Source organism: Glycine soja, chromosome 9 (genome assembly GCF_004193775.1).
Source record: "Glycine soja cultivar W05 chromosome 9, ASM419377v2, whole genome shotgun sequence".
Classification (NCBI taxonomy): domain Eukaryota; kingdom Viridiplantae; phylum Streptophyta; class Magnoliopsida; order Fabales; family Fabaceae; genus Glycine; species Glycine soja.
In genome coordinates, this window is record NC_041010.1 from 45,719,465 (window position 1) to 45,743,122 (window position 23,658).

General features: G+C 32.7%; 3 protein-coding genes and 1 non-coding gene across 5 annotated transcripts; all 4 read left to right on the forward strand.

The window, feature by feature from the left end:
- The first annotated feature begins 1,129 nt into the window (after nucleotides 1-1,129).
- On the forward strand, nucleotides 1,130-7,826 carry LOC114425228 (beta-amylase 7-like). Of its 2 annotated transcripts, XM_028392057.1 has the most exons (11): nucleotides 1,130-1,444; nucleotides 1,927-2,518; nucleotides 2,912-3,196; nucleotides 3,925-4,002; nucleotides 4,163-4,366; nucleotides 4,457-4,651; nucleotides 4,830-4,994; nucleotides 5,484-5,744; nucleotides 6,446-6,667; nucleotides 6,742-6,961; nucleotides 7,417-7,445. In XM_028392057.1, the coding sequence occupies exons 2-11, from the start codon at nucleotides 2,060-2,062 to the stop codon at nucleotides 7,443-7,445; spliced, it is 2,118 nt and encodes a 705-aa protein (XP_028247858.1). In that variant the 5' UTR covers nucleotides 1,130-1,444; nucleotides 1,927-2,059. The 2 variants fall into 2 exon arrangements, with proteins under 2 accessions (XP_028247858.1, XP_028247857.1); XM_028392056.1 differs by lacking the exon at nucleotides 1,130-1,444 and having other exon boundaries at nucleotides 2,060-2,518; nucleotides 7,417-7,826.
- A 2,776-nt stretch (nucleotides 7,827-10,602) lies between these two features.
- LOC114425230 (acyl-coenzyme A thioesterase 8-like) lies at nucleotides 10,603-13,099 on the forward strand. Its single transcript, XM_028392059.1, has 6 exons — nucleotides 10,603-10,873; nucleotides 11,354-11,427; nucleotides 11,532-11,619; nucleotides 11,797-11,909; nucleotides 12,506-12,656; nucleotides 13,015-13,099. Exons 1-5 carry the CDS (start codon nucleotides 10,831-10,833, stop codon nucleotides 12,566-12,568), a joined length of 381 nt encoding a protein of 126 aa, XP_028247860.1. The 5' UTR covers nucleotides 10,603-10,830; the 3' UTR covers nucleotides 12,569-12,656; nucleotides 13,015-13,099.
- Nucleotides 13,075-20,474, forward strand: LOC114425229 (acyl-CoA thioesterase 2-like). The gene is made up of 17 exons (XM_028392058.1): nucleotides 13,075-13,232; nucleotides 13,435-13,527; nucleotides 13,992-14,059; nucleotides 14,213-14,294; nucleotides 15,468-15,514; nucleotides 16,111-16,236; nucleotides 16,389-16,466; nucleotides 16,567-16,654; nucleotides 17,178-17,290; nucleotides 17,975-18,037; nucleotides 18,108-18,163; nucleotides 18,297-18,401; nucleotides 18,627-18,683; nucleotides 19,005-19,106; nucleotides 19,245-19,293; nucleotides 19,557-19,625; nucleotides 19,822-20,474. Exons 1-17 carry the CDS (start codon nucleotides 13,217-13,219, stop codon nucleotides 19,897-19,899), a joined length of 1,290 nt encoding a protein of 429 aa, XP_028247859.1. The 5' UTR covers nucleotides 13,075-13,216; the 3' UTR covers nucleotides 19,900-20,474.
- A 369-nt stretch (nucleotides 20,475-20,843) lies between these two features.
- Nucleotides 20,844-20,917, forward strand: TRNAV-CAC. The gene has a single exon. It is a non-coding gene; the product is annotated as a tRNA-Val (tRNA).
- Nucleotides 20,918-23,658: the final 2,741 nt, after the last annotated feature.

Here is a 23,658-nt window from a genome sequence, read left to right on the forward strand (position 1 = left end):
GAGCAATAAACATGTATTTCTTTGCTACAAGTGTTTTCATGCTATCATTGTTATGGGTGCTTATCCTTATTTTGTCGCCAACCAACAATGTTGTGGATGTGTTCCAGCATATTGTTGTGGCCACAAATACTTTGGATAATGGAAGTTTGAACTTAACCATTTCTTGTCCCTGTTATGATCCTACAAAGTCACCACATATTCATCTCTGTCTTGATTACCAATATGAATGGATTTATTTTGGTGATATGACACCTATAAACCGACCATTTTTTTTGTTTCTTTACATGTGAAGATGTCGCTTGTACCTTTAATATGTACGATCCCACTCGTGATTCTGATTGCGAAGAGTGCAATTAACATATAGGAGAAAAGTGACCATGTAGGTTTCATTTTCCCACCAAGGAATTTGCTTGCTATAATTGATTTTAAAATATATGTTTTTATCTTAACATATGTTCTTAAGTTCTACTTGTAGGGTTGAGGAAAGAACTCCGTTGTAGTTAGATATTCTCTTATATCATCTTCTAAATACAAGAGTGGTCGTTGTGTGTTAACATTATTCATGAGTGCTTTCAAAGTTGGGTTCAAGCTTTCTATATATTAGTGATTTACTCTTGATTTCATTATAAAATTGAGTATGTTTTGTGATATCAAGGAAGAATGAAAATTTCATGAGAAACAAAGGTTTAAGTAACTACTTGAAGACTTTTTATTTTTATTTTTCAACAGACATTATTGGAAAAAGGAAATTTTATGGCAATTTTGCAATCACTTTTCAAGACGATTTTAAAAAAGGACCATAATGTTTCAACATGATTAAGAGAGAAAATTATCCTCATATATTCTTATGCATGTATAACTTTAAATCAAATCCAATTTATTTATAATAATTTTAATAAATGACTTGAAATTAGTTTGATAAACAATAAAATTAGTTTAAAAAGTATTTTATTTAAAAATTGGTTTAATAACTAATTACTATCACAATTCACAACAAAAGTGTGAATAACCTAACCTCCTAGTTTAAAAAAAAAAAACCGTTAATAATGACAAAACCAAAACATACATTGCACGTGTTAGCCACTCATAAAGTGTAGTGTTTTTTATTTGGCACTCGCTTAAAAGTTGGCACGCACGCCTCGTTCGTGCCAAGTTCCCAAACACGCTCGTCTCCGCACACACGACACGAGCGAGAACCAACCTCGTGAGACGCATCTCGCATGCTTCACTCGCTCGCACGCTCGCACGCCGGACACTTTCCGGTCCGCACTTCCGTTTCCTGATCTCGATCCTGCCGGATTCCTCCCCTTCGCCATCGATCACGCCGGATCTCCGCGCCGGTCGCCGGGAATTGCTGTTCCTGACGGAGCTCTGAAGATTCCGTCGAGGAGAAGAGGGATCTGCCGGAGAATTCGTCATTTACAACGTGTTTTCGATCTGGAAGGTAACTGTGCTGTGAACTCGTGGCTTAACGCAGTTTTTATGATTTTTTTTCTTTGTTGTAGGCTTGCTGAGTTAGGTGTAGCTACGTGCTTTTCGTTATGTATTGGTTCTAGATTTATTTATGCATTTAACTATTTATTTTAAATGATTGAAATGATGGTTTAAAATATTGGATTTAACATAACTACATAAGGGGCTAGTTCTTCCCAATGTGACGAATTAAGTTTCGAATCCTCGATAGGAAAGTTGTCATATTTAGCATCTGATACTGCATTGTCTCAGATGGAGAACACCAGTGGGGAACAAACAAAAATGATGGCTTAAAATAATTTAGGGGAAGAGGAAACTGTGGTGGCTTGAGTTTTTTGGTTTTAAGTTTTTTGGTGTAATTATTGCCTATGAAGGCTTAAAATTATTTAGGGGAAGAGAAAATTGTCAACTGGTGTTGTTGTGTGTGTTGACTATTTCTTTTGTTTTGTGCAGCTTGTGAAATTCCTGAGGACATGGTGTTTTTGGTTTGAGATGGAGGCCGTTCATAAATTTTGATGGCACTGGCAATCAACAGGATCAGTAGTTTTTAATTGAATTTAAGGATTGAGGGTTCAGACTTGGGATTATGGCAACTGATATGCAGAGGCTTGTTGGAACCAGTGAGGATGATGAAGAAATGGGAATGGATGTGAAAGATGAGGATGATGAGGATGATGATTATGAGGAAAATGGAGGTGAACAGGGGAATGCTTCAGTATCAGGGATGGTAGAGATTGATGATGGGAATGGGATAGGAACTGCCACTGGTGACAACAGGTTTCAGCAGCACCAGCAGTTTCAAGAGCAAGTAGGCACCCCGGGTGGAGGTACTCGAAGATCTAGGCCGCTAGAAGAGAAAGAGAGAACAAAGCTAAGAGAAAGGCGCCGGAGGGCCATCACTGCAAGGATCTTGGCAGGGCTTCGCAGGCATGGCAACTACAATCTAAGAGTTAGGGCTGACATAAATGATGTCATTGCTGCTCTAGCAAGGGAAGCTGGATGGGTGGTTCTTCCAGATGGTTCTACTTTCCCATCAAGATCTCAGGTAATTTATCTGTCAAGATGTAAGTTAAAATTTTCTGCTTGTGAAACTAATCTTTCGTTGAATTTTGTGACTTTTGGTCTGCATCTGCAGGCATTATATGTGGTTTCCCCATGACTAGGAGGACTATGGCCTGATCATTTTGTTTTTTTGTTACCCCTGCAGTTACACTTTGAAAATTCCTTATCAACATTTGTTTTGGAAGGCTCTCTTGCTGAAAAAATATATTTTATTTTATCTATAATGTAGACATTAACTCTTGGTACTTGTTGTGTAGTTGGGTTCTTGGTTTCGTCATATTTAAATGTCTTATTATAGTTGTGCATCTGCATATTTGAGTTCTGACAATTCTCAGAAAAACTCCCACATTGGAACCTTTTCTTCTCAACCTTACAGGGTCAAAAGCCAGCTGGTGGTAATTCTACAATTGTCACTTCATCATCTTCCCTTGCGGCTTCACAACAGACTCCATCTGCTTCTCTCAGGGGAGTTGCTTCTGGCTATAGGAGCCCTTTAGAGTATAATGCATGTCAAACAAAAGGTGTTTTTATGCCTACTCCGTCTCCTTATGATCTATCCTCAAGTTCCCGGTCTCAAACATCTATGGTGGGGGATGGAGAAGCACAAAGAGACAATCGTCCTCTGATTGCTGGTTCAATGGATAATGCTGATGATAAGCAGGTATTTAATGAAGCTATTCGGTCAACATATTGATTTCTTTTCTAGAATTAAGTTTCTTCCAATGTGGTGACTAGTGATACTGATTGCTGGTTCAATGGATAATGCCGATAATAAGCAGGTATTTAATGAAGCTATTTGGTCAACATATTGATTTTTTTCTAGAATTAAGTTTCTTCCAATGTGGTGACTAGTGACGCTGATGGCTTGAACTTGGGTCTATGCGGTTATTCATTGTTATATTAGTATCTAGTTCACTATTCCTGCATGTATAGAAACACAGCATGTTACAAGGAAATGAATGGTAAGTAAAAGAATAAACACCTAAGTACGCAACACAGGAGGAGTACAGAATGGGAAATAAAGGGAGAATTTATTAAGTTTGGAGCATAACTGTTTGCTGAGCTGGCTAGGAATAATGTAGGGTGGGAATTCATCTGACAGGAATTGGAATGAGGGAATGCTAGATACTAGATAGTGCATTGTAGGCATGAATTAAGAGGAAAGGGTTTAGGGTAGAGGTTCAGTGCATACGAAGAACTCTTGATTTATCTATTATTTTATACATTTTCTGGTCTTGAAAGAGCTAACCTCATTGTTTTTTGTCAGTAAAAGTCAGTTCCTATCATTATGAAAACTTGAAAGGACCCCAAGGCAAATAATTATTTCAGTATGGTGCCTTTGGAAGTTAAATCTCTTGGCCTTGTTTTATACCTTCTTCTTCGTTGCAGATTGCTGACTTGCCCCCCAGATTACCAGAGCGTGATTTGGCTGGTACCCCATATGTTCCAGTTTATGTGATGCTATCGGTAAGCTATTATTTTAATCTTATTTTATTGAAGTTATGCTTGTAATGAGTAGTTCTACTTAATATATATGGGTATTCTTAGTATAACAAAGGAAAAACTCTAATTTTCTTAAGGAAATTATCTGTAAATATGAATCTAATTCTGTCTATATTTTTGACAGTTGGGGGTGATCAATATTAAATGTGAGCTTGTTGATCCCGATGGTCTACTAAAGCAGCTAAGGGTGTTGAAATCAGTACATGTTGATGGTGTTATGGTAGACTGTTGGTGGGGAATAGTGGAGGCACATGCTCCACAAGAGTATAATTGGAATGGTTACAAGAGACTCTTTCAAATGGTGCGAGAGCTTAAGCTTAAGCTGCAGGTGACTATCATAAGTTTAATCATTGTGAGTTGCTCTCTTGCTGATTCAATATGCCTCAGATGGTGACTTGTCCTGTTGACACTTGACCAGGTTGTAATTTCATTTCATGAATGTGGAGGCAATTTTGGCGATGATGTTTGTATTCCACTACCGCATTGGGTTGCTGAAATTGGTCGGAGCAATCCTGACATTTTTTTCACTGATAAAGAGGGAAGACACAACCCTGAATGTCTTTCTTGGGGAATAGATAAGGAACGAGTTTTAAGAGGCCGTACTGCTGTGGAGGTAATGATGACATGATAATAGCAATGGCAACAATACCAGTGTTAGTTACTTAGTTTTAAATCATTTTTCTTCCAAGAAAATCATTTGAATTATATATTTGATGCTTTTTGGGGACAGGATTGGAGACAGAGTTTCCATTTTATGTGTGCTGATAAATTAAGCATGTTGTACTTTGTAGGTTTACTTTGATTTCATGAGAAGTTTCCGGGTAGAGTTTGATGAATACTTTGAGGATGGGTTTATCTCCATGATTGAAATTGGACTGGGTCCATGTGGAGAGTTAAGATACCCATCTTGTCCTGTAAAGCATGGTTGGAGATATCCTGGTGTTGGTGAATTCCAGGTAATCAAGTGTATCATAGTTATCTGTCTGTCACTTTTCAGATTCTGTTTTCTATTACAAATGCTTCCTTGTCTGAAATGTATTTATTTCCATATATTCTTTTAAGCAAGCAAATGTATATTCTGTTGAGCAAAAAAAGTTGAAATGAAAATTTCCCTTATACATAGACTTTTCGTAGCTCAAAAGAAATTTGTTTTGTTTAGCTGTGCTATTTGCCATTTTTTTTTGCCACATGTTTTTCCTTGACAATTTGTTTTAGGATAAGGGTCTTCATTTAACCTCTATTGATATATGTGTTCAACTTTTAGTTTGTTTTAGGAGGTGAATGTTAAATTTTGATTCCACATAGAATCTTTGTCTGTACACCATAACCTGTGTATCCTTCTTGCTGTCTTATCTTCTTCACTTATTGTTGACTGTTTTTGATATCTTTATGCCTTAGATCTCTTTTTAATCACTTCGCTCATCATGCTCCCACTTTGTGTACAGTGCTATGATCAGTATATGTTGAAAAGTCTTAGGAAAGCAGCAGAAGTAAGGGGCCATTCTATTTGGGCTAGAGGGCCAGATAATGCTGGTACCTATAATTCTCAGCCACATGAAACAGGTTTCTTTTGTGATGGGGGTGATTATGATGGCTTCTATGGCAGGTTTTTTCTTAGCTGGTACTCTCAGGTTTTAGTTGATCATGGAAACCGGGTACTTTCTCTGGCAAAATTAGCTTTTGAGGGATCTTGCATTGCTGCAAAGGTAAGTTAATAAAAAAGACAAGCGTAATTTGAAGAAAATTTTGTTCTTTAATCTTGAAGAAAACTTTGATTCTTTTCTGCATCAGAAACTGATGATTTTGTCTTGCAACATAAGGAATGGCATAATTGATGCAGTCCTTGTCTTATATATGTGGTGTTAATTTTCAATGCTTTCAAGCATCATTTTTTAGAACTTGTTTTCAGCTCAATATATCTCTGAAAAATATTGCTTTCTTGAAAAAAGTCTTAACAAAAAAAGACACAAATTACAAGAAAAAAAATCATTTTTATTAAATTAATGCTGTATGTATTGTGGTCGTATCCATTTCTAGAAAATATTCTTCCGGAATAAAAGTCTTCAAAAAAAAAACCCTCCAATCCTTATATAATGTGTGATTTGTTCCTGAAAATTACTTCCCTTAATGTAAAAGATTTGACTTGAGTTCTTCAGAATGACAGATACTCATTAGTAATACACTTTCACCCACAAGTACAACCACCAAAAAAAATAGTATATTCTGCACCAAGCCCCAATAAATGCGAAGAAAAGAAAGAAAACCTTTCCATAAACTTAATACTACTTTAATGCTTATCCTTTTTTACTATAAGTGTTCCATTTGTTGGTATATCATTTTGCTTTTGTGGGTGCATGTGTATTTTGGCCATGTACAGTCTGTTTGATATATTTTAATTTCTATACAGTTATCGGGTATTTATTGGTGGTACAAGACTGCAAGTCATGCTGCTGAATTAACTGCTGGGTATTATAACCCATGCAATCGTGATGGTTATGCTGCAATTATGACAATGTTAAAGACAATTGGAGTCAGCTTAAACATTCCTTGTGTTGACTTGCACACATTTAACCAACAACATGAGGGCTTTCCAGAGACATTTGCAGATCCTGAGGGAATAGTCTGGCAAGTAAGTATCTAATCCTTGCCAAACTTTATGTTGTTATCTGGTTGGTGTCATGATTGGCTGATTGTGTATTACAGTTGTTGAATGCCGGGTGGGATGTTGACCTACCAGTTACCGGTCAGAATGGATTTCCTTGCCTAAACAGAGTTGGCTATAACAAGGTTTTGGATAATGCCAAGCCCATGAATGATCCAGATGGAAGGCTCTTTTCATCCTTTACTTACCTGAGGCTTAGTCCACTTCTTATGGAACAACAAAACTTTGTAGAGTTTGAACGATTTGTCAAGAGAATGCATGGTAAGTTGATTGAATGAATGCTCACTTCATTTTGAACCTATTAAGGAAAGAAAATTATCCCTTTATCTGGCCTTGATTGAATGAATGCTCACGTCATTTTGAACCTTTCTACTCCACAGTCTCACACTCAGTAGGGTAATCAGCAAAAACCCTGAAGACCCAATTTTTTTCAGAGGCATAGTTCAGTAACTGTACTAATATCATCATATTGAACTCTGAATTTCATTATTCGCTCCCACTGATGGTGTTCATTGATCCACCTAGCATGAGACTTTTATCTGATTGGAATCATTTTATAAATGATTGAACATGAAACGAGTTTTAATACCAGTTATCAGAGGTGTACTTCTGTTGGAGAGAAAAACACTGAAACTTTAAGTACCTGCAAAAGTTGTTGCTATCTTGTGGGATGTTGATTATATTAGGGTTGATGAATGTGTCATTTCTCATTGCAGGGGAAGCTGTTCTTGATCTACAGGTATAACCGGTGGGAAACAGAGTCTTGTTGAATTTGTATTTATAAGTCCCGACAAATTGGTTGGGGGTATTCTGTTACAGAATAGGAGAAATAGAATTGTTATTTGCTGCGGCACATATTTGTTAGTTGAGTAGTTTGACTAGGATAGATAAGCTTTTGTTCTTTACCCCCTTTTTTTTGGGATCAAACAACTCACATAAGAACCCGAATGTATATTTTATCCACACATGTGCAACTCATTGACCTTCTGTATTAGCCAATGTACAGTAATCTGTACAATTAATTGCACTTGCAACTTTACATCTGTATAGCAAACTATGATAAACTAAGTTGCCGCCGTCATTCATGATCAATTAAATGGAGCAGATGGCGCCACAATTTTGCTAATCTTATAGCATAACTCATACATATGAGGAGCAGCTTAAGTCAGTTTCATGCAACTCTTTTTCAGTTTCACAGTGAGAGATTTGTGTAGTTGTCACATGTAAGGAGCTGCATCTTTCAGTCTTTCACAAAGGCTACCCGGTTGCATGCCAGAATTTTGAGTTTCATCATGTTGACAAGTTAGATGAGATAAAATTATATATTGATGAGAGATATAGAATGTGAGATAAACTGTGCTTTAAATCGATTTTAATTGATTTGAAAAATGACTTTTCTGATATTTAAAAAGTAATTTTAAAATGATTTTCAAAATAAAAATAGAAGATATATAAATTAATTGCCGTTTGTTAAATATTTATTACATCTTTTTATTTATAAAATATATAATATAATCTTGGTATATTAATTTTAAAAAAATTAATTTGCTTTTCTTATAATTTTATATTAATTTTTAAACATATTATAGTATTAAAAACATATATTTACATATTACTTATTTAAGGAACTTATCAAATGAAAACTCATTCTAGATTATTTGATGTATACCCTATTTTATATATTAATAATTCTAGATTATTTGCCTTAAAAAAAAAACACACATTCTATTGTGAGAAATAAAAATTACAATATAGGTCATTATAAATTTAAATAATTAAGATTAAAAGTAAAAAAGTAAATATTATTCAAGTGGCTATGACCGTCTATATATATATATATATATATATATATATATATATATATATATATATATATATATATATATATATATATATTCCAAAATTGTTTTTCACTTTTGACTAAAAAAGAAATATTTTGAGAAAGATAAAAAAAACTAATGAATTTCAAATTTTTTTCTTTTGCCAAAATATCAATTAGAAGATTTAGTCCCTAGTAAACATTATTTTCAATTATAAACAATAGAATGATATATAAAAAAATAATCAATTTAAAAATGTCATAAAAATGAAATTTAAAAAAAAAAAAATTCATCCATGTCAAAGTGATGGAAATTTATCAACTTTTCATAAATGATGCAAACTCAATTTTATCGATTTAAAGTTCTTATTTATCACTACTAGAAAACTTTAGACTTGATATATCTCATACTGATTTAATCTCAATTTAAAGTTTAAACACAATTAAAGCTTAAATAAGTGTCTTTTACGTGTTTAATCCATTTTTTTATAAAAAAAAAAAAGAGACAAAAAAGTGCCAAACTGAAACTAACAATTGCCCCGCTTATAATAGTTTATGAACACACTGGTTGAAGCAGTATCCAAAGCCAACTAGTTAATGACTATACTATACTTAGTAATAGGATCCGTTCCTTTGGTTCTTCATCAGTTAGTACTTAGTAATAGTAATATAATAAGTTAGAAACTTTTCAATCAGTGTAATGACCAAGGAAGAAGGTGAGTGAGCCTCACCGAGAAAATTTGCTGTTGGATGCTGAGAAAATTTGCAGAAAAGAAAATAACAACACAACACACTTTGCACTTCTCTTTTTTAGTTGCATTTTTGTCCGGAGTATCACGATTGTGCGATTTTGATTCCTCCATTGATCTTTTTTTTAATTATTTAACAGATTTTCTTAATGTGATACTTAATGAAGATGATGAGGTATGGGCATATATGTTAATATGGCTTAATTGTACACTTTTGATCCCTCACAATTACAATAGCAGATTAGAAAAATGTAATTAAGTCAAGTCACATGTGATAATATGTCAGCTGCAACATCATCATGCAATGCAACTGAAACTTGCTTGAGGGATCAAAATCGCAATTATCAAAATTGTATTACTATGATTTGGTTTTCTCTATTTGATGTTCTTGCAGTGTTCGTGTTCCTCGGGAACGTTCCTCTGCTACGGAGGCTACCTGGCTCGTCTGTGCAGAAGATATCCGAACTTGTGATTCTCAAACACTATGGTAATCAAATTTGGATTTTGATACCCAAGTCCTACATCCCCTAAAAGCCAAATTAAAATATATAAATGAGGAGCAGCCTTCTCTTGTGTTAGCTGTTGGGGTTGAGTTAGGTCCAATCTCATATTTTGATACCCAAGTCCCACATCGGCTTACCATTTGTTGTTCACGCATCAAGCCCAAGTATTGCTCATTTTTTCAATTTTCATGTTATGTTTCAGAATTGAAAGTTGTCTACAAAAGTTCTTCAAAATTTCAGTTGTGTTGAATGTTTAGTTTCCTGGCTTGCAGGCTGAGGTTGTTGGCTCTGTTAGTGCCGATGAAGAAAATCATCCGGAGTTCCACTTGAAAAGATATGACTATTTTAGTTTTGGTAATTAATAAACTTCATTATTCAACATGGCATAGAAAATTTTGATTTACATGAGAATGAACTTTGTTACTAAAACCAAATTTTTGGTCTTGGTATCATACTTCTAATTCAGACTTCATTCTTATCCTATTTATTATATATAAATAAGTTTTAGTGTTTTGTAATTTAACACATATACAAAGAATATTATTAAAAAGTCTCCTTTCTCTCTTCCTCCATCCCAACCTATGAGCTAAACCCTATAATTTCAATACTATTCTGCATTGAAAATACAACAATTAGTTTTAAATTTTGTAATCACACAAATAAGGTTTGACTGCTGTAAAAAGCATATAGATCTTATTTGATATTTTTGTGAATAAACTTTTTGTCTGGAGTTTTCTTGTTATATTAAAGACATGAGACATATTACTTTGAATTGCTATATAACTATAATTACAGAAGACTAATAATATGAATTCGCAACTTGTAGGTTTACCAAATGATGTTCACCAAGCTGATGTCGTAGCTTTGACAAAGTCGCCTTTTGGTTTCTTTTCCTACTGTTTTCCAATGTCAACATGATACGTAAACAAACTTGTTTTTTTAATCCTATAGCAACTGTTTTTGTTTTCTTTGACAACTATCATGCTTGGTGCTGCCCCATGAGCACTCAACATTGCTGCAGCCAAAGTCTATCTGGAGTGCAGAAATAGCACCTGATACATGCTCATCAGTGGAACATATATTGCATTTGAAACCTATAGAGGTACCCATATATTATACTCTCTCGTCTCTAATTATAAGACATAATTAATTAATTTATGTTTGTTAAGAAAGTTAGTTAATTTAATTATTAGCATTAAAATTTTCTATAATTATAATATTTTTTCAAATTTATCCTTAACTTTATTGAGAATCTTTTCATCTTCTTCAATCTCCATAAGAGAGAGCAAGAGATAATTCAGAATATTTTATTAAAGAAGAGAGATGAAATAAAGTCTTATAATAAGGGGAAAAAAATTGTTAACTATGTCTTATATGGTTGTCTTGGTTTATCTTTGACATTAAGTAAATTGCCTGTGGTTTCATTGCAAACACTGCCGAAAGTTGCGGTCAGTTGAAAAACCTTTACGTTGCAGCTGCAATTGTGGTTGCAGACCACAGTTAAAACGATGTTAAGTAGTATCTTGCTATATTTTGTATAGTTCACCCATATATCATTCTGTTCCTTCTCTTTGGAAGGTAGATATCTTCCGAGGAATCACTCCTCCCGATGTTCCAAAATTTGGGAAGGTATTTGGTGGACAAATAGTTGGACAGGTAAGAAAAACTAAGTTGTCTTCATAGCACAGCATGTTCTCATGTCAGTAGCACTTTCTAGGCAATGATTGCTTACATGATAATGTGTAATATACATTCTACAGGCACTGGCTGCAGCATCAAAATCTGTTGATTGTCTTAAAGTTGTTTATAGCTTGCATGCCTATTTTCTTCTTGTGGGGGATTTTAACAGTAAGTGTGCTTAATCTGAACCCCATTGACAATACTCTGATTTAACTCCCTTCTCTGTTTCTTTCTACCATTTTTCCTTACTTAAAAGATTCATTTTCTATTCTTTGTTCACCTGCTACATTGTTTTGTAGAAGAACCTTTTCTTCTATTTTATTTATAATTCGCATTGTTTTCCAGTACCCATTATATATCAAGTTTATCGTCTCCGCGATGGGAAGAATTTTGCTAGAAGAAAAGTAGATGCAATTCAAAAGGGAAATGTGATATTCACTTTGCTGGCTTCATTTCAGGTAACCTCAATTCCTTACTTGGAATACGATAAAATTTCAGTTTTTTTAAGCTGTCAATCTGGCTAAGTTATCCTTTCTCTTGATTTTACACATATATTTGGTTATCATTCTTAATTGAATATATAGTCTATAATAAGGACAATTTTAGGATTAATCACATGCAGTTATCTTTAGTTTAACATTTCGGAGTAGTACTGTAAGGAATTAAAAGATGAATTGTCATTTGGAGGACTGAGGACCATCAGGGATTGTGCAAGACATCCGTGTCATTGATACAATAAAACTATCAAATTGATAATAAAAATGGGATAGCTTCTATGATTTTGGTATGAAAGGCATTTATATTTACTTGGGTTTTGGTTAGATAGGTTTTAGTACTGCTAGGAGTAGGTACATTGATGCAATATCAACAATTAGCAAATGAGGTGCAATTTAGCATTGGCAATATAATTGGAATATAATTGAATCTATGATAAGTTTTTTTTTCTTTTCTTCTAGTATTAGATTGTAAAGATTACAAAATATAACATGTTTGATGTAAGTGTAACATGGTCTTTTTGATGTTTTCATTTTGATTGTCATATGTACTTTTACAGTTTTACCACATATCCCCTAGCTCTGGTCAAGGAATTCTGCTCAAAATTCCGGAGCACATCTAACTTTGTTACTATTGTAATTCTATAGAAGGAAGAAGTAGGGTTTCACCACCAGGCAGTGTCTATCCCATCGGTCCCTTTCACTTCCAAGGTAAATCATATTAAATAATTATAGTTTTATTTTATTAAGTGATACTTATTATTTACATCAAATTACTTATAACAACTTTTATTTAATTATTTCGGTTGCTCTTAGTTACTCTCTTCCTTTTTTTTAACTACTATAGTATCAGTCAAGAAAATTGAGATTTATTATTTAAGACATTAATTTTCTTAATAGATGTTTTATTACATTTGTGATTTCTCTGATATGTCCCAATTTAGTCACATTTTTTTCGGTTATATCATGAAAAAAGTGTCTTTAATCACTTTTCCAAATTTAAAAAGGGAAAGAAAGAAAGGAAAAAAAAGGTGCGAAACCGAAACTAATAATTGCAGTGTATGAACAGAGACACATGTATCGAAGTCAACTTTCCAAACCGAGAGTTTCTATTGGTGCAACTTCCTCGGCTCTACGCTTTGACTGTACACTGCTCCACACCAGATAGAACCCGTTTCTTCCACTCTTGATGAATCATCATCATCACTAAACCGTTCAATCAGTGTATATGCGCATATTATTACAGTGCTTGAAACCGTTCAATCAGTGAAATGGCCAAGGAAGATGGTGAGAAATATTTTCTGTTTGGATGCTTAGAAAATTTAAATCTGCTGAAAACAAAACTTTGCTATTTTCATTTCGTTATCCATCGATTTCTCTGCCAACCAAACGGGAGAGGATCGGGAACTTAGAAATTTTAATTTTACTTTTATTTATTTTCAGTTTAATTTTTTGGTTTGGTTTTCTCTGTTTGATCTTGTTGTTGCAGTGTTTGAGTTCCTCGGGAACGTTCCTCTGCTACAGAGGCTTCCTGGCTCGTCTGTAAGGAAGATATCTGAGCTTGTGATTCTCAAACACTATGGTAATTAAGTTTGGATTTTTAAATTTTGACCTTGTTTGCTATTGAATTGGATTTTGTGTCATGAATTAAGTGGAAAAATGTTCAAACTTTGTTCAAATAATAGTAGCTTTATTATTATCTTTATGAGAAATGCTAGAAGCACACTCTAAGTCACATTCTTTCCAACATCTTCTCTCTGATTGGTTGAAATTTATTGAAAATTACAAAATTTTGTGGGGCTCATATCATATCCTGATTTTGTAGTTTCAATAAATTTCAATCGATAGAGTGTTAGAAAGAGTGTGTTCCTACTAGCCTTCCTCTTACTGTTATTGTTATTATTTTTGGATAATTGGAGTATTTTAGAAGATTTCCAGTTATCCAGAATCTTGACAATCAATTGGAAGAGATGTTTCATTTATGGAAGGATGAAATTAATATATGCATTAATGTTTTCAATTCTTGGATGATGGATTATTGTGTAGAGCCGGGAGAGTATGTTGTTCGTGAGGGAGAACGTGGGGATGGTCTTTACTTCATCTGGGAGGGAGAGGTATGCTTATTTTTCATGTCATATTTCAGAATTGAAAGTTGTCTAAGAAAAGAGTCATTGGATCAGTTGGAGTGATGTAGATGCAGATCTGTAGATTTTATTGTTCTTTGAAATTTCAGTTTTGTGCTGAATGTTCAGCTTTCTGACTTGCAGGCTGAGGTTGTTGGCTCTGTTAATGCTGACGATGATAATCATCCAGAGTTTCAATTGAAAAGATTTGACTATTTTGGTTTTGGTAATAAACTGCATTCTTTTGTAGCTATGCTTCAAGACTTATGTTTATAGTTTAAGCGTTTTGCTTTCACCCTAAAAGGTATAGGCTTCTTAGGTCATAGGATCATGATTTGGTTATTCTTAATTATGTTTGTTAGAATTTCTGGAAAATATCTCATAATATTTTTATTGTAATCTTAGACTATTTTAGAGTATCTTAGAAGTGGTTTCCAGATTATGGTATCTTTACTTATTTAATTAGGATTAAGAGTTCAGTAGTAATAGTACAAATGCGGTTTAGTGATTTGTATTTTAACACATCCTTATATGCAAGAATATTATCTCTTTTCCCCTTTTCCTCCTTCTCTACCTAAACCATTTAATTTCAACATGGTATTGGACCAGTTATGACTGAGTGATCAAGAGTTCTATCCTTGTCACTTCCATTCCTTGAAAAAAAAGATTGTGTGGATAAGGTTAGCTGGGCCTGTGCATTCTTCATGTTTCAAGCTTAATGAGCTTTGGCTTCAGAGGGGCGTGTTACCAATATAAAACCATTTGTGTGTTCACTTGATCACATAAGCCTTTGGAATATTTGGTTCATGACATAGTATCAAAGTGATACTATATTACGTGACCTATCCTGTAACTATTCCATTGCTGAGTTCCTTACAATTTTGGAACACCATTGTGATGACATTATTGTCTCCATGATTCTTTTCTTGCTAGCTGTTACAAATTCCTCCAAAATCATAATTTTCTTCCACCAATGTCACTTTCTTTTATATTTCCTTTTCTTGCTGCCATCTCAGATTTATAATTGTGTTCTGTCTCTCATTAAATCAACCCACCACTGTTTCCACAAATCAAATAGTTATCAGATCTCAATTCCACCAAAGTAGGGACATCCTAGTCACCAAGTTTTGCGTGTTCTGCCTTATTAGCACCCTTGAGAGTTCATAGTCTTTAATCACCACGATTAGTATTCTTTTGATGTCTTTGGTCAGATCCATCCCTGTTTCCCCCCATCACCATCTTCTTGTGGTTCTTTGACTCCCTTTGACATGTTTTTCTTCTCTAGATCAGGTTTGACATGTATCTTGGCTACTTGTTACATTTAAGACATGAGAGATATTACTTTAAATTGCTATATAACTATAATTACAGAAGACTAATGTGAACTACCAACTTGCAGGTTTATCAAATGAAGTTCACCATGCTGATGTTGTAGCTTTGACAAAGGTGCCTTTTGGCTTATTTTCCTACTGCTTTCCATGTCAACATATGTTGGAAATAGGAATATTTTAGGAGGATTTAATTACTCATTTGATCCCTATCTGAAGTTACAAAAACTTTTCCTTTTAGTCTTTATACTTAAAAACATCCCCGTTTAGTCCTTACACATACTGTTTTTAATGTAACCATAGGGACCTATAGGAATTAAAATGATATGTGTAGGAACTGAAAGGGGATGTTTTTAAGTATAGGGACTAACTGGGAAAAATTTTGTAACTATAGGAACCCAACGAGTAATTAAATCTTTCAGAAGATAAGAATTTTAATATTTTTATTTTTCCAAGTTTCCCAGGGACTTTTTATAGCTAGGTTTAATGCATCATAGTAAGTAGTGGTATCTTAATTGTTCTCTTGTAAATTGTTTTGGCATTTATTATGTTTGTAATACTCTTCAATACAAATAAGTCCACTCTGCTTGGAGGAATTATCACTCAAGCAAATTAAGAAAATATTTGGTTCCCTCTTCTCAGTTCTCATGACACGATATGCAAACAAACTTGTATTGTTAATCCTATAGCAACTGCTTTTGTTTGCTGTGACAGCTATCATGCTTGGTGCTGCCCCATGAGCACTCAGCATTGCTGCAGCCAAAGTCTATTTGGAGTGCAGAAAAATCTCATGATACATGCTCACTTGTGGAGCATATATTGCATTTGGACCCTATAGAGGTACCCTTATATATTATATACTATAATAGATAGATAAGGAAAAAAGAAACTAGTCAGATGTGATTGTGCTGGTTTATCTTTGATGTTAAGTAGTATCAGGCTATATTTTGTATATTTCATCCTTATATCATTCTGTTCTTTATCTTTGGAAGGTAGACATCTTCCGAGGAATCACTCCTCCAGATGCTCCAACATTTGGGAAGGTATTTGGTGGACAAATAGTTGGACAGGTATGAAAAAACTACTTTATCTTCGTAGTACAGTATGCTACTCATGTCAGTGGCACTATCTTGGCAATGATTTCTAACAAGATAAAGTGTTAATATACAGGCACTGGCTGCAGCATCAAAATCTGTTGATTGTCGTAAAGTTGTTCATAGCTTGCATGTCTATTTTCTTCTTGTGGGGGATTTTAACAGTAAGTGTGCTTAATCTGAACTTCATTGACAATACTCTGATGTAACCTTTTCTGGTTCTTTCCTCCATTTTTCCTTATTTGAAAGATTCATTTTCTTTTCTTGGTCCAGCTGCTATATTGTTTTGTAGAAAAACCTTTTCTTCTATTTTATTTATAATTTACATTTGTAAATAAATGGTTGCAGTTTTTTTAATAGATGGCAGTCTAATGACCTTCTTGACAAATCCTACTTCTTGTTTTTCGTCACCAGTTTCTCTTTACTAGTGGGCATGTTTGTTTTGGTTGGGTATTATATACTATCAATCATATCATGTTTGTTTTGTTTCTCAACAATTGCAAGCTCTAAATCCTCGACTTTCTATAGTCTTCTAATAAAGTTTCTATCTTCTAAGAAGAAAAAATCAGATAGACTCAACTGGGAAAAGAATGCAATAGAGTGAAGAAATTAGGGATTATTTACTGCTAATTCATTTGTTTGTTAGCTAACAATATATTATAATCATTGTAAACTTTTGTTTTCCAGTACCCATTATATATCAAGTTAAGCGTCTCCGTGATGGGAAGAGTTTTGCTACAAGGAAAGTGGATGCAATTCAAAAGGGAAATGTCATATTCACTTTGTTGGCTTCATTTCATGTAATCCCCAATTCCTCATTCTTCTTGACTTGGAATAAGATAAAATTTCAGTAATTTTTTCTGTGTATTTAACTGTGAATCTGGCCAAGTTATGCTTTCTCTCAATTTCATACGTATATAGTCTATAATAAGGGGAAATTTTGGCATTAATCACATGCAGTTATCTTTAGTTTAACATTTCAGACTAGTACTGTAAGGAATGACAAGATGAATTGCCATTTGGAGGACTGGGGACCATCCAGCCTCCAGGATTGTGCAACTATATAACATGACATCCCTGTCATTGATACAATAAAATTAGTATCAAATTTATAGTAAAACCCAGGTGCAAAAGTGGGATACCTTCTATAATTTTGGTATGAAATGCTTTTTAATTTACTTGGGTTATGGTCAGATAGGTTTTAGTACGGTTATGAGTAGGTAACTTATGCAATATTATCAATTAGTAAATGAGATGCAATCCAGCATCAGCAATATAATTGGAAGAATAATGAATCTATGATATGTTTCCCTTTTTCTAGTATTAGTTTTTCATGATTACGAAATATAACACGTAACATAGTCTTTAAGCCGTTTTCATTTCAATCGACATATGTTCTTTCATATATGCCCTAGCTCTTGTCAAGAAATTCTGCTCTAAATTCCAGAGCACATTTAACTTTGTTATTATTGTAAATTTTACAGAAGGAAGAAGTAGGGTTTCACCACCAGGAAGTGTCTATCCCATCAGTCCCTGCTCCAGATACGGCAAGTGACTAGCTTATATCCATAAAAATAGTTATGAATTTAGACTGTTACATTTTGTTCTCTGTTACAGCTTTTATCGTTGGAAGAGCTTCGGGAGCAACGTCTTACTGACCCTCGTCTTCCAAGGTATTATATACTATCAATCATATCATGCTTGATGTTACAGTTTTCTATTTGTTTTTATTTAGTTTAGCTCCTGACAAATCTGTATGAAGATTTTCTATGCCATATATTATAATGAAAAAATTTGCTGCTTCAGAACTTACCGGAACAAGGTTGCTACAATTGAATTCATTCCCTGGCCCATAGAGATACGGTTCTGTGAACCTAAAATTTCAACAAATCAGACCAAATCTCCTCCTAGGTTAGCTTGATACTTTTCCAATTTGTGCTTGCATTTTTACTTGTATTTTATGCTATGGTTGTTGACAGAGATTTGGAGAGAGAAGGGAAAGGATTGGTGTACCATTCCAGTTCCAGATACATCAATCCTTTGCCTTACTTTCTTTGTAAATCATTTCTACAGAGCCTTAATGTCTGGGAATTTAATGCTGCATATTATCTTAACTTAATTAAAATTTGAATGCAGTTTGAGATACTGGTTTAGAGCAAGGGGAAAACTTTCAGATGATCAAGCCTTGCATAGGTACATAACTTATATTTAATTTACTGTTGGATATGTTCAGTTCTGAGTAGCTTTGTGAAATTGGCAAATGCATGAGCTAGGAGGGCTTTTATTGATGTGCTAATGCTTGCATTCCATGGAGCCTGTTGCCATAAATAGCTTCTAGTTTTGTTAAAATTTGTGCTGTCTTTGGAAAAGTTATGTCGGAAGAAAGAACTAGCTTGGTCATAGTGGCTTTAGTACCTACCATATTAAGATCAACCAATCCAAAAGCTTAAATAGTAAGGGCTTATCAACTCTTTTATATATAACAATCAGTGGATTTGGTTTGTGTTGATGAAGGTGTGTGGTAGCATATACATCAGATCTAATCTTCCTTCAAGTGAGTTTGAACCCCAACCGTAGGAAGGGAAGGAAGGCTCGTGCTGTGAGTCTGGACCACTCGTAAGTATCTTAGTCATGTTATGAGTAATTTATGTAGTAACATAATAACATGTGAGACTTCTACTAACAAGTTTTCAAGCTATGATTATGAATTTGCTCTCTTCCTTTTTGTTTAATGCTTTGCTGGTTTTATTTCAGCATGTGGTTTCACAGACCTTTAAGAGCTGATGATTGGATACTATTTGTGGTAAGTGTCATAAAGTGTTTCATTATAGGAAAGTTAAAACAACAAAAATCTTGGCGAAAAAATATTTTTTTTAGGAACAATTAATTACTCAAACAGCTAATAAGTCAATAAATTGGTGGCTCGTTAAGCACTCTTTGAATATTGTTAACTATTTGAGTAGTTAGTTTTTTCTAAATTAAAAATATTTTTCCCCAAAATTCCTTTTTTATATTTTTATGTTTTTCATCATGTAAAGTTTTTAATACGCCCAATTTGTTCTACAGATCTTTAGTCCTACTGCCAATAATGCCCGCGGCTATGTCACTGGCCAAATGTTCAATCAGAAGGGAGAGGTAACTAAGGGGTTAATTTACTGTGAAGCCTATTGAAACAATTAAGTTTATGATATATTTTTTATATGAAAAAACATTTTTATCAAATAAGCGCTTAATTTAGCTGTATACCTGAAATATCTCTTTTCAGCATTAGTTTCTCCTATTTTCCCTAGTTCTACTTTTTCATAAGATTTATGCATTTGACAACTTGCAGCATCTTGTGTCTGTGGTTCAAGAAGGTGTAATGAGGGAAGTTATTTCTGCTAAGTCAGCCATCAAATCTAATCTATGAATAGCTAAAAATGCACTGAAACTTGTGGTGTTCTTTTTAGTTTTGTCTTCTTTTGTTTTCCTTCTATAGTGAATGATCGGGTGAACCATACAATAGGTGGTGCACCACTATATCACCATCATATAGTGCACCTTTATTTTTAATCAACGGTTCAAAATTGTGATTGACAAGTAATTGATGTGTTAGATTTATTTACAATTAACTAGTTTTAAAATTTACAAATTGGTCCTTTTGTTGTCGCGTTTGTACCATCTCCTACAAAGATTCACGCCTCTGTCGGCTCTTCCATCACCACGAGCCCTGATCTCTGCTGGCATCCGCAACAACCATGGCTCATCTCTTCATTTCAAAAGTTATAGCTTTACTTCATCAATCACTATACAACCAGAATTGCCAATTCAAATGTAAGAAAAATATACTTTTTTTTTATGGACAAATGATACATATAACATTACCTACCAGTATAGTCTTGCTTCCTAAGTCTTGGGAGAAGACAAATGATGAATTCTGGGTTTGTTTTGGGTCCTTATGCTTTCAAAAACACGTTGAACACGAATTGTTATTTATTTGGATTACACTAAACGTGCTCTAACATGTAACGCAAATACAAATATTCCCAGAGTCATTGAAATGTTATTCTAGTGGAAAGAACTTGACTATCCATATTTGGAGGAAATTAATTTTAAGCCCAAAATAATACGAGATATGTTACACAATTTACCAATGTAAATTTTTAACTCTTATTGAAGAGCAACATCAAATATCTATATTTTATATGCATATAAGTTTCGTCCTGTCCACCATTCGCATATTTGGGATCAATAAAAAAAAAAAAAAAAAACTTGAGAGCGCAAGAAAAGTATAAAATGAATATATTTTTTCAAAATTTTCAGTTTACTTTATATTCTTTGAATAAATATAATGAAAGTAGTTATAACATCAACGTCTGGGTGGTGTAGTTGGTTATCACGCTAGTCTCACACACTAGAGGTCCCCGGTTCGAACCCGGGCTCAGACAGTCATGTAAGTTTTTTATTTTTTACTGCTAATTGATTTCAAGTCATTATCGTTTAATGCAAGATATATGGTATTGAGTTTGGAATGGATGTTCTAAGATGTAAGATATATGGATCCTCTAATGCCACTCAAGAGCTTATAGAGAGGAATAGAAGTCGTATAATTACAGACACCCTTCTGATGCCGAATATGTGTTTTGTGATGTGTAGATTTTGTCTTTTGTTTTTTAAGATAGCTCACACATCTTTGTTTATTCTTAATAAAAAAATTAAAAAATCAACCTAAAGATTAAATTAATATTAGTTTTGTTAGATTTTTCTTTTTAATGATGGTTTCTCTTTAGTATTTTTTTAGATTATTAAAGAATTTTACAAGTTGTTTTCTTACTTTTTTTTCCCAAAGCTATAAAGTTCATGTATTGTGGAATATGTTGACTCTTAATATTTTTTGTGAGGCTTATTATTATATAAAATTATAAATAGTTGTTTTAAGATGAATGTATATTTTTGTAAAAAAAAAAAACAGATGAATATATAATATAAATTTAAGGGTAAGTGATGATATAATATTTAGTGCTATTATTATAGCACTTATATCAATTTATAAATAATAAATATTTTTCTTCTATATTATTAAATATTACATTTAATAAACGTAATATTTAATTATTAAATTTATGAATTTTTTGAAAATTTATATATCTTAAAAATATTAGATCGGATCTTATATATAAGAAACAAATACTTTATTCATCAATACAAATAAAAGTGGTTAAACTAATTCGTTTTAATTAATATAGTCATAAACCTAAATTTTATATATAAGAATGGTTTATTTATATTTTAAATAAATCATTCTAAAGTGTTTTAAATTCATGTAAAACCATTAATTTCAATTTTTATTTTCCACAAAAATATTTTTTAAAGCAACCATTTTTTTATTGTGAGTAGATAGCCAAGCCAAACCCAAGTAAAGGCTACACTCATAGCATCAGCTAAAAGCAAATGGCCCATTCACTGTATATTAATTATTAAATCTAAATTAATTGTTAGGAAAGTGGCTACCTAAATCTATCTACTTCTACATTTATCTATATCTAACTATATAATTATATAGCAAAATAGACCTGAACCTAACTATGTAAAAAAATTAATATTAACGTACTATCTATCTATGTGTGTGAGAGAGAATATTTTATATCAAATTTATATAAAACATTAATGAAAAAACAGAAGTTGAGCATACTCATGAAAGCGTAAGTTATAATGGAAGAATATAAACAAATAAAAAAGATGATAATTTTTTATAGAAATAAATAATCTTGTAATTCAAGTTAGGTAGAATTGTTATTAGTACCCTATTTAACCTAACTGTATATCATAAACTCAATATTACTATTTAAATTAACTAAGTGATTAAGCATAAATAATTAAAATTAAAATCAAACTATTCGGGTATTATTTGAGTTCGATCACTGACAAAAAATAATTACTAACTAAACTTTACTTATTTTCCTATTGAAGTTCGGATTAATCAAATTCTTTCTCCTCTAATGAATCCTACTATTAAGATAAAAACAATTAATATTAAAACTAAAACAACCCTATGATCGATCTGTATGTGTTTTGTGGGACGTTGGAATTTTTTTTGTTAATGAGAATAGTCAATTGGCTGATTCCTCCTCTTCATAATCTCAATACTAGAAAATAGCAATTTATGCCACAATTAGGTTAATATTCACACACTTTATCTATATCAATTAAAATCTACATCTTTAAAATAATTAAAAACTATATCTATTTAATATAATTCACACTATTTATACTAAATATCTTTTCCAAAATTATTTCATCAATAAATAAATATTCAATAAATTTAAAATTCATTTTAATTTTTTTAAAAAATACAATTGAAAATTATTTATTATAAACACACAAAATGCACATATGTTATGACAGGACAATCGCGTGCAATTCTTATAACAGATTGTGTTGTTAAATTTTCATATGTTAAAAGTAGTTTATCACATCAGATTAAATGGTGAAGAAATTAAAAATACAAATTACCAAAAAATTACACGTAATTATTATGTTAGATTTTTTGTGACATGTCAAGTTAATAGGGTACAAATCATGTCATTATTTAATAGTATTAGATGACAGTCGAAACTAAAACAAAACAAAAATAGCTTTGAAGGATTAAAATAAAATCAAATCAAAATATTTGAAGGACTAAACTAACCGTACTCAATTTTATAGGAATTAAAAAATTATTTTTAAGTCATTTTTAAATTATTAGTATTTACAATTACAATGATATTAATTTACTTAACAAATGTAACTTGTTACTAGAAGTGTCCTAACTATTTTCCCCTAGTATATATTTAACATAGTTGGATAGTCCAAATTTAAATTTAAAATCATAAATTAAATTGAAATTATTTTATATCAATTGATTTATGCGTTAAGTGATAATTATTTAACCAATTTAAATGAGATATTTAAATTTTGCACTTCAAGAAAAACTTGAATTAGCAACCGAAATTTACGACCACCTAAAATCAATCATAGTGGCAAATCAATGAGGTCGGGACTCTTGGAAACTTTGAGTCGTATGGCCGTAGGGGTAACCACCCTCAATATATATCTTGATGAAGCCGTAAACGCTATGAGATGTTATTGATTACGAAAAAAGGAAAAAGAAAATTTACATAAATCATCAAATTAAAAAAAAAATGTCCAT

Excerpts from the sequence above, each read along its gene's own strand:
- LOC114425228 (XM_028392057.1), top strand. The coding sequence starts at position 2,060 with ATGGCAACTGATATGCAGAGGCTTGTTGGAACCAGTGAGGATGATGAA. Across the intron at positions 4,652-4,829 it reads GAGGCCGTACTGCTGTGGAG|GTTTACTTTGATTTCATGAG; the intron begins GTAATGATGACA and ends TGTACTTTGTAG. Across the intron at positions 4,995-5,483 it reads CTGGTGTTGGTGAATTCCAG|TGCTATGATCAGTATATGTT; the intron begins GTAATCAAGTGT and ends CTTTGTGTACAG.
- LOC114425230 (XM_028392059.1), top strand. The coding sequence starts at position 10,831 with ATGCTCATCAGTGGAACATATATTGCATTTGAAACCTATAGAG. Across the intron at positions 10,874-11,353 it reads TGCATTTGAAACCTATAGAG|ATATCTTCCGAGGAATCACT; the intron begins GTACCCATATAT and ends TTTGGAAGGTAG. Across the intron at positions 11,620-11,796 it reads TCTTGTGGGGGATTTTAACA|TACCCATTATATATCAAGTT; the intron begins GTAAGTGTGCTT and ends ATTGTTTTCCAG.
- LOC114425229 (XM_028392058.1), top strand. Across the intron at positions 18,402-18,626 it reads CAGACCAAATCTCCTCCTAG|TTTGAGATACTGGTTTAGAG; the intron begins GTTAGCTTGATA and ends ATTTGAATGCAG. Across the intron at positions 18,684-19,004 it reads GATGATCAAGCCTTGCATAG|GTGTGTGGTAGCATATACAT; the intron begins GTACATAACTTA and ends GTGTTGATGAAG.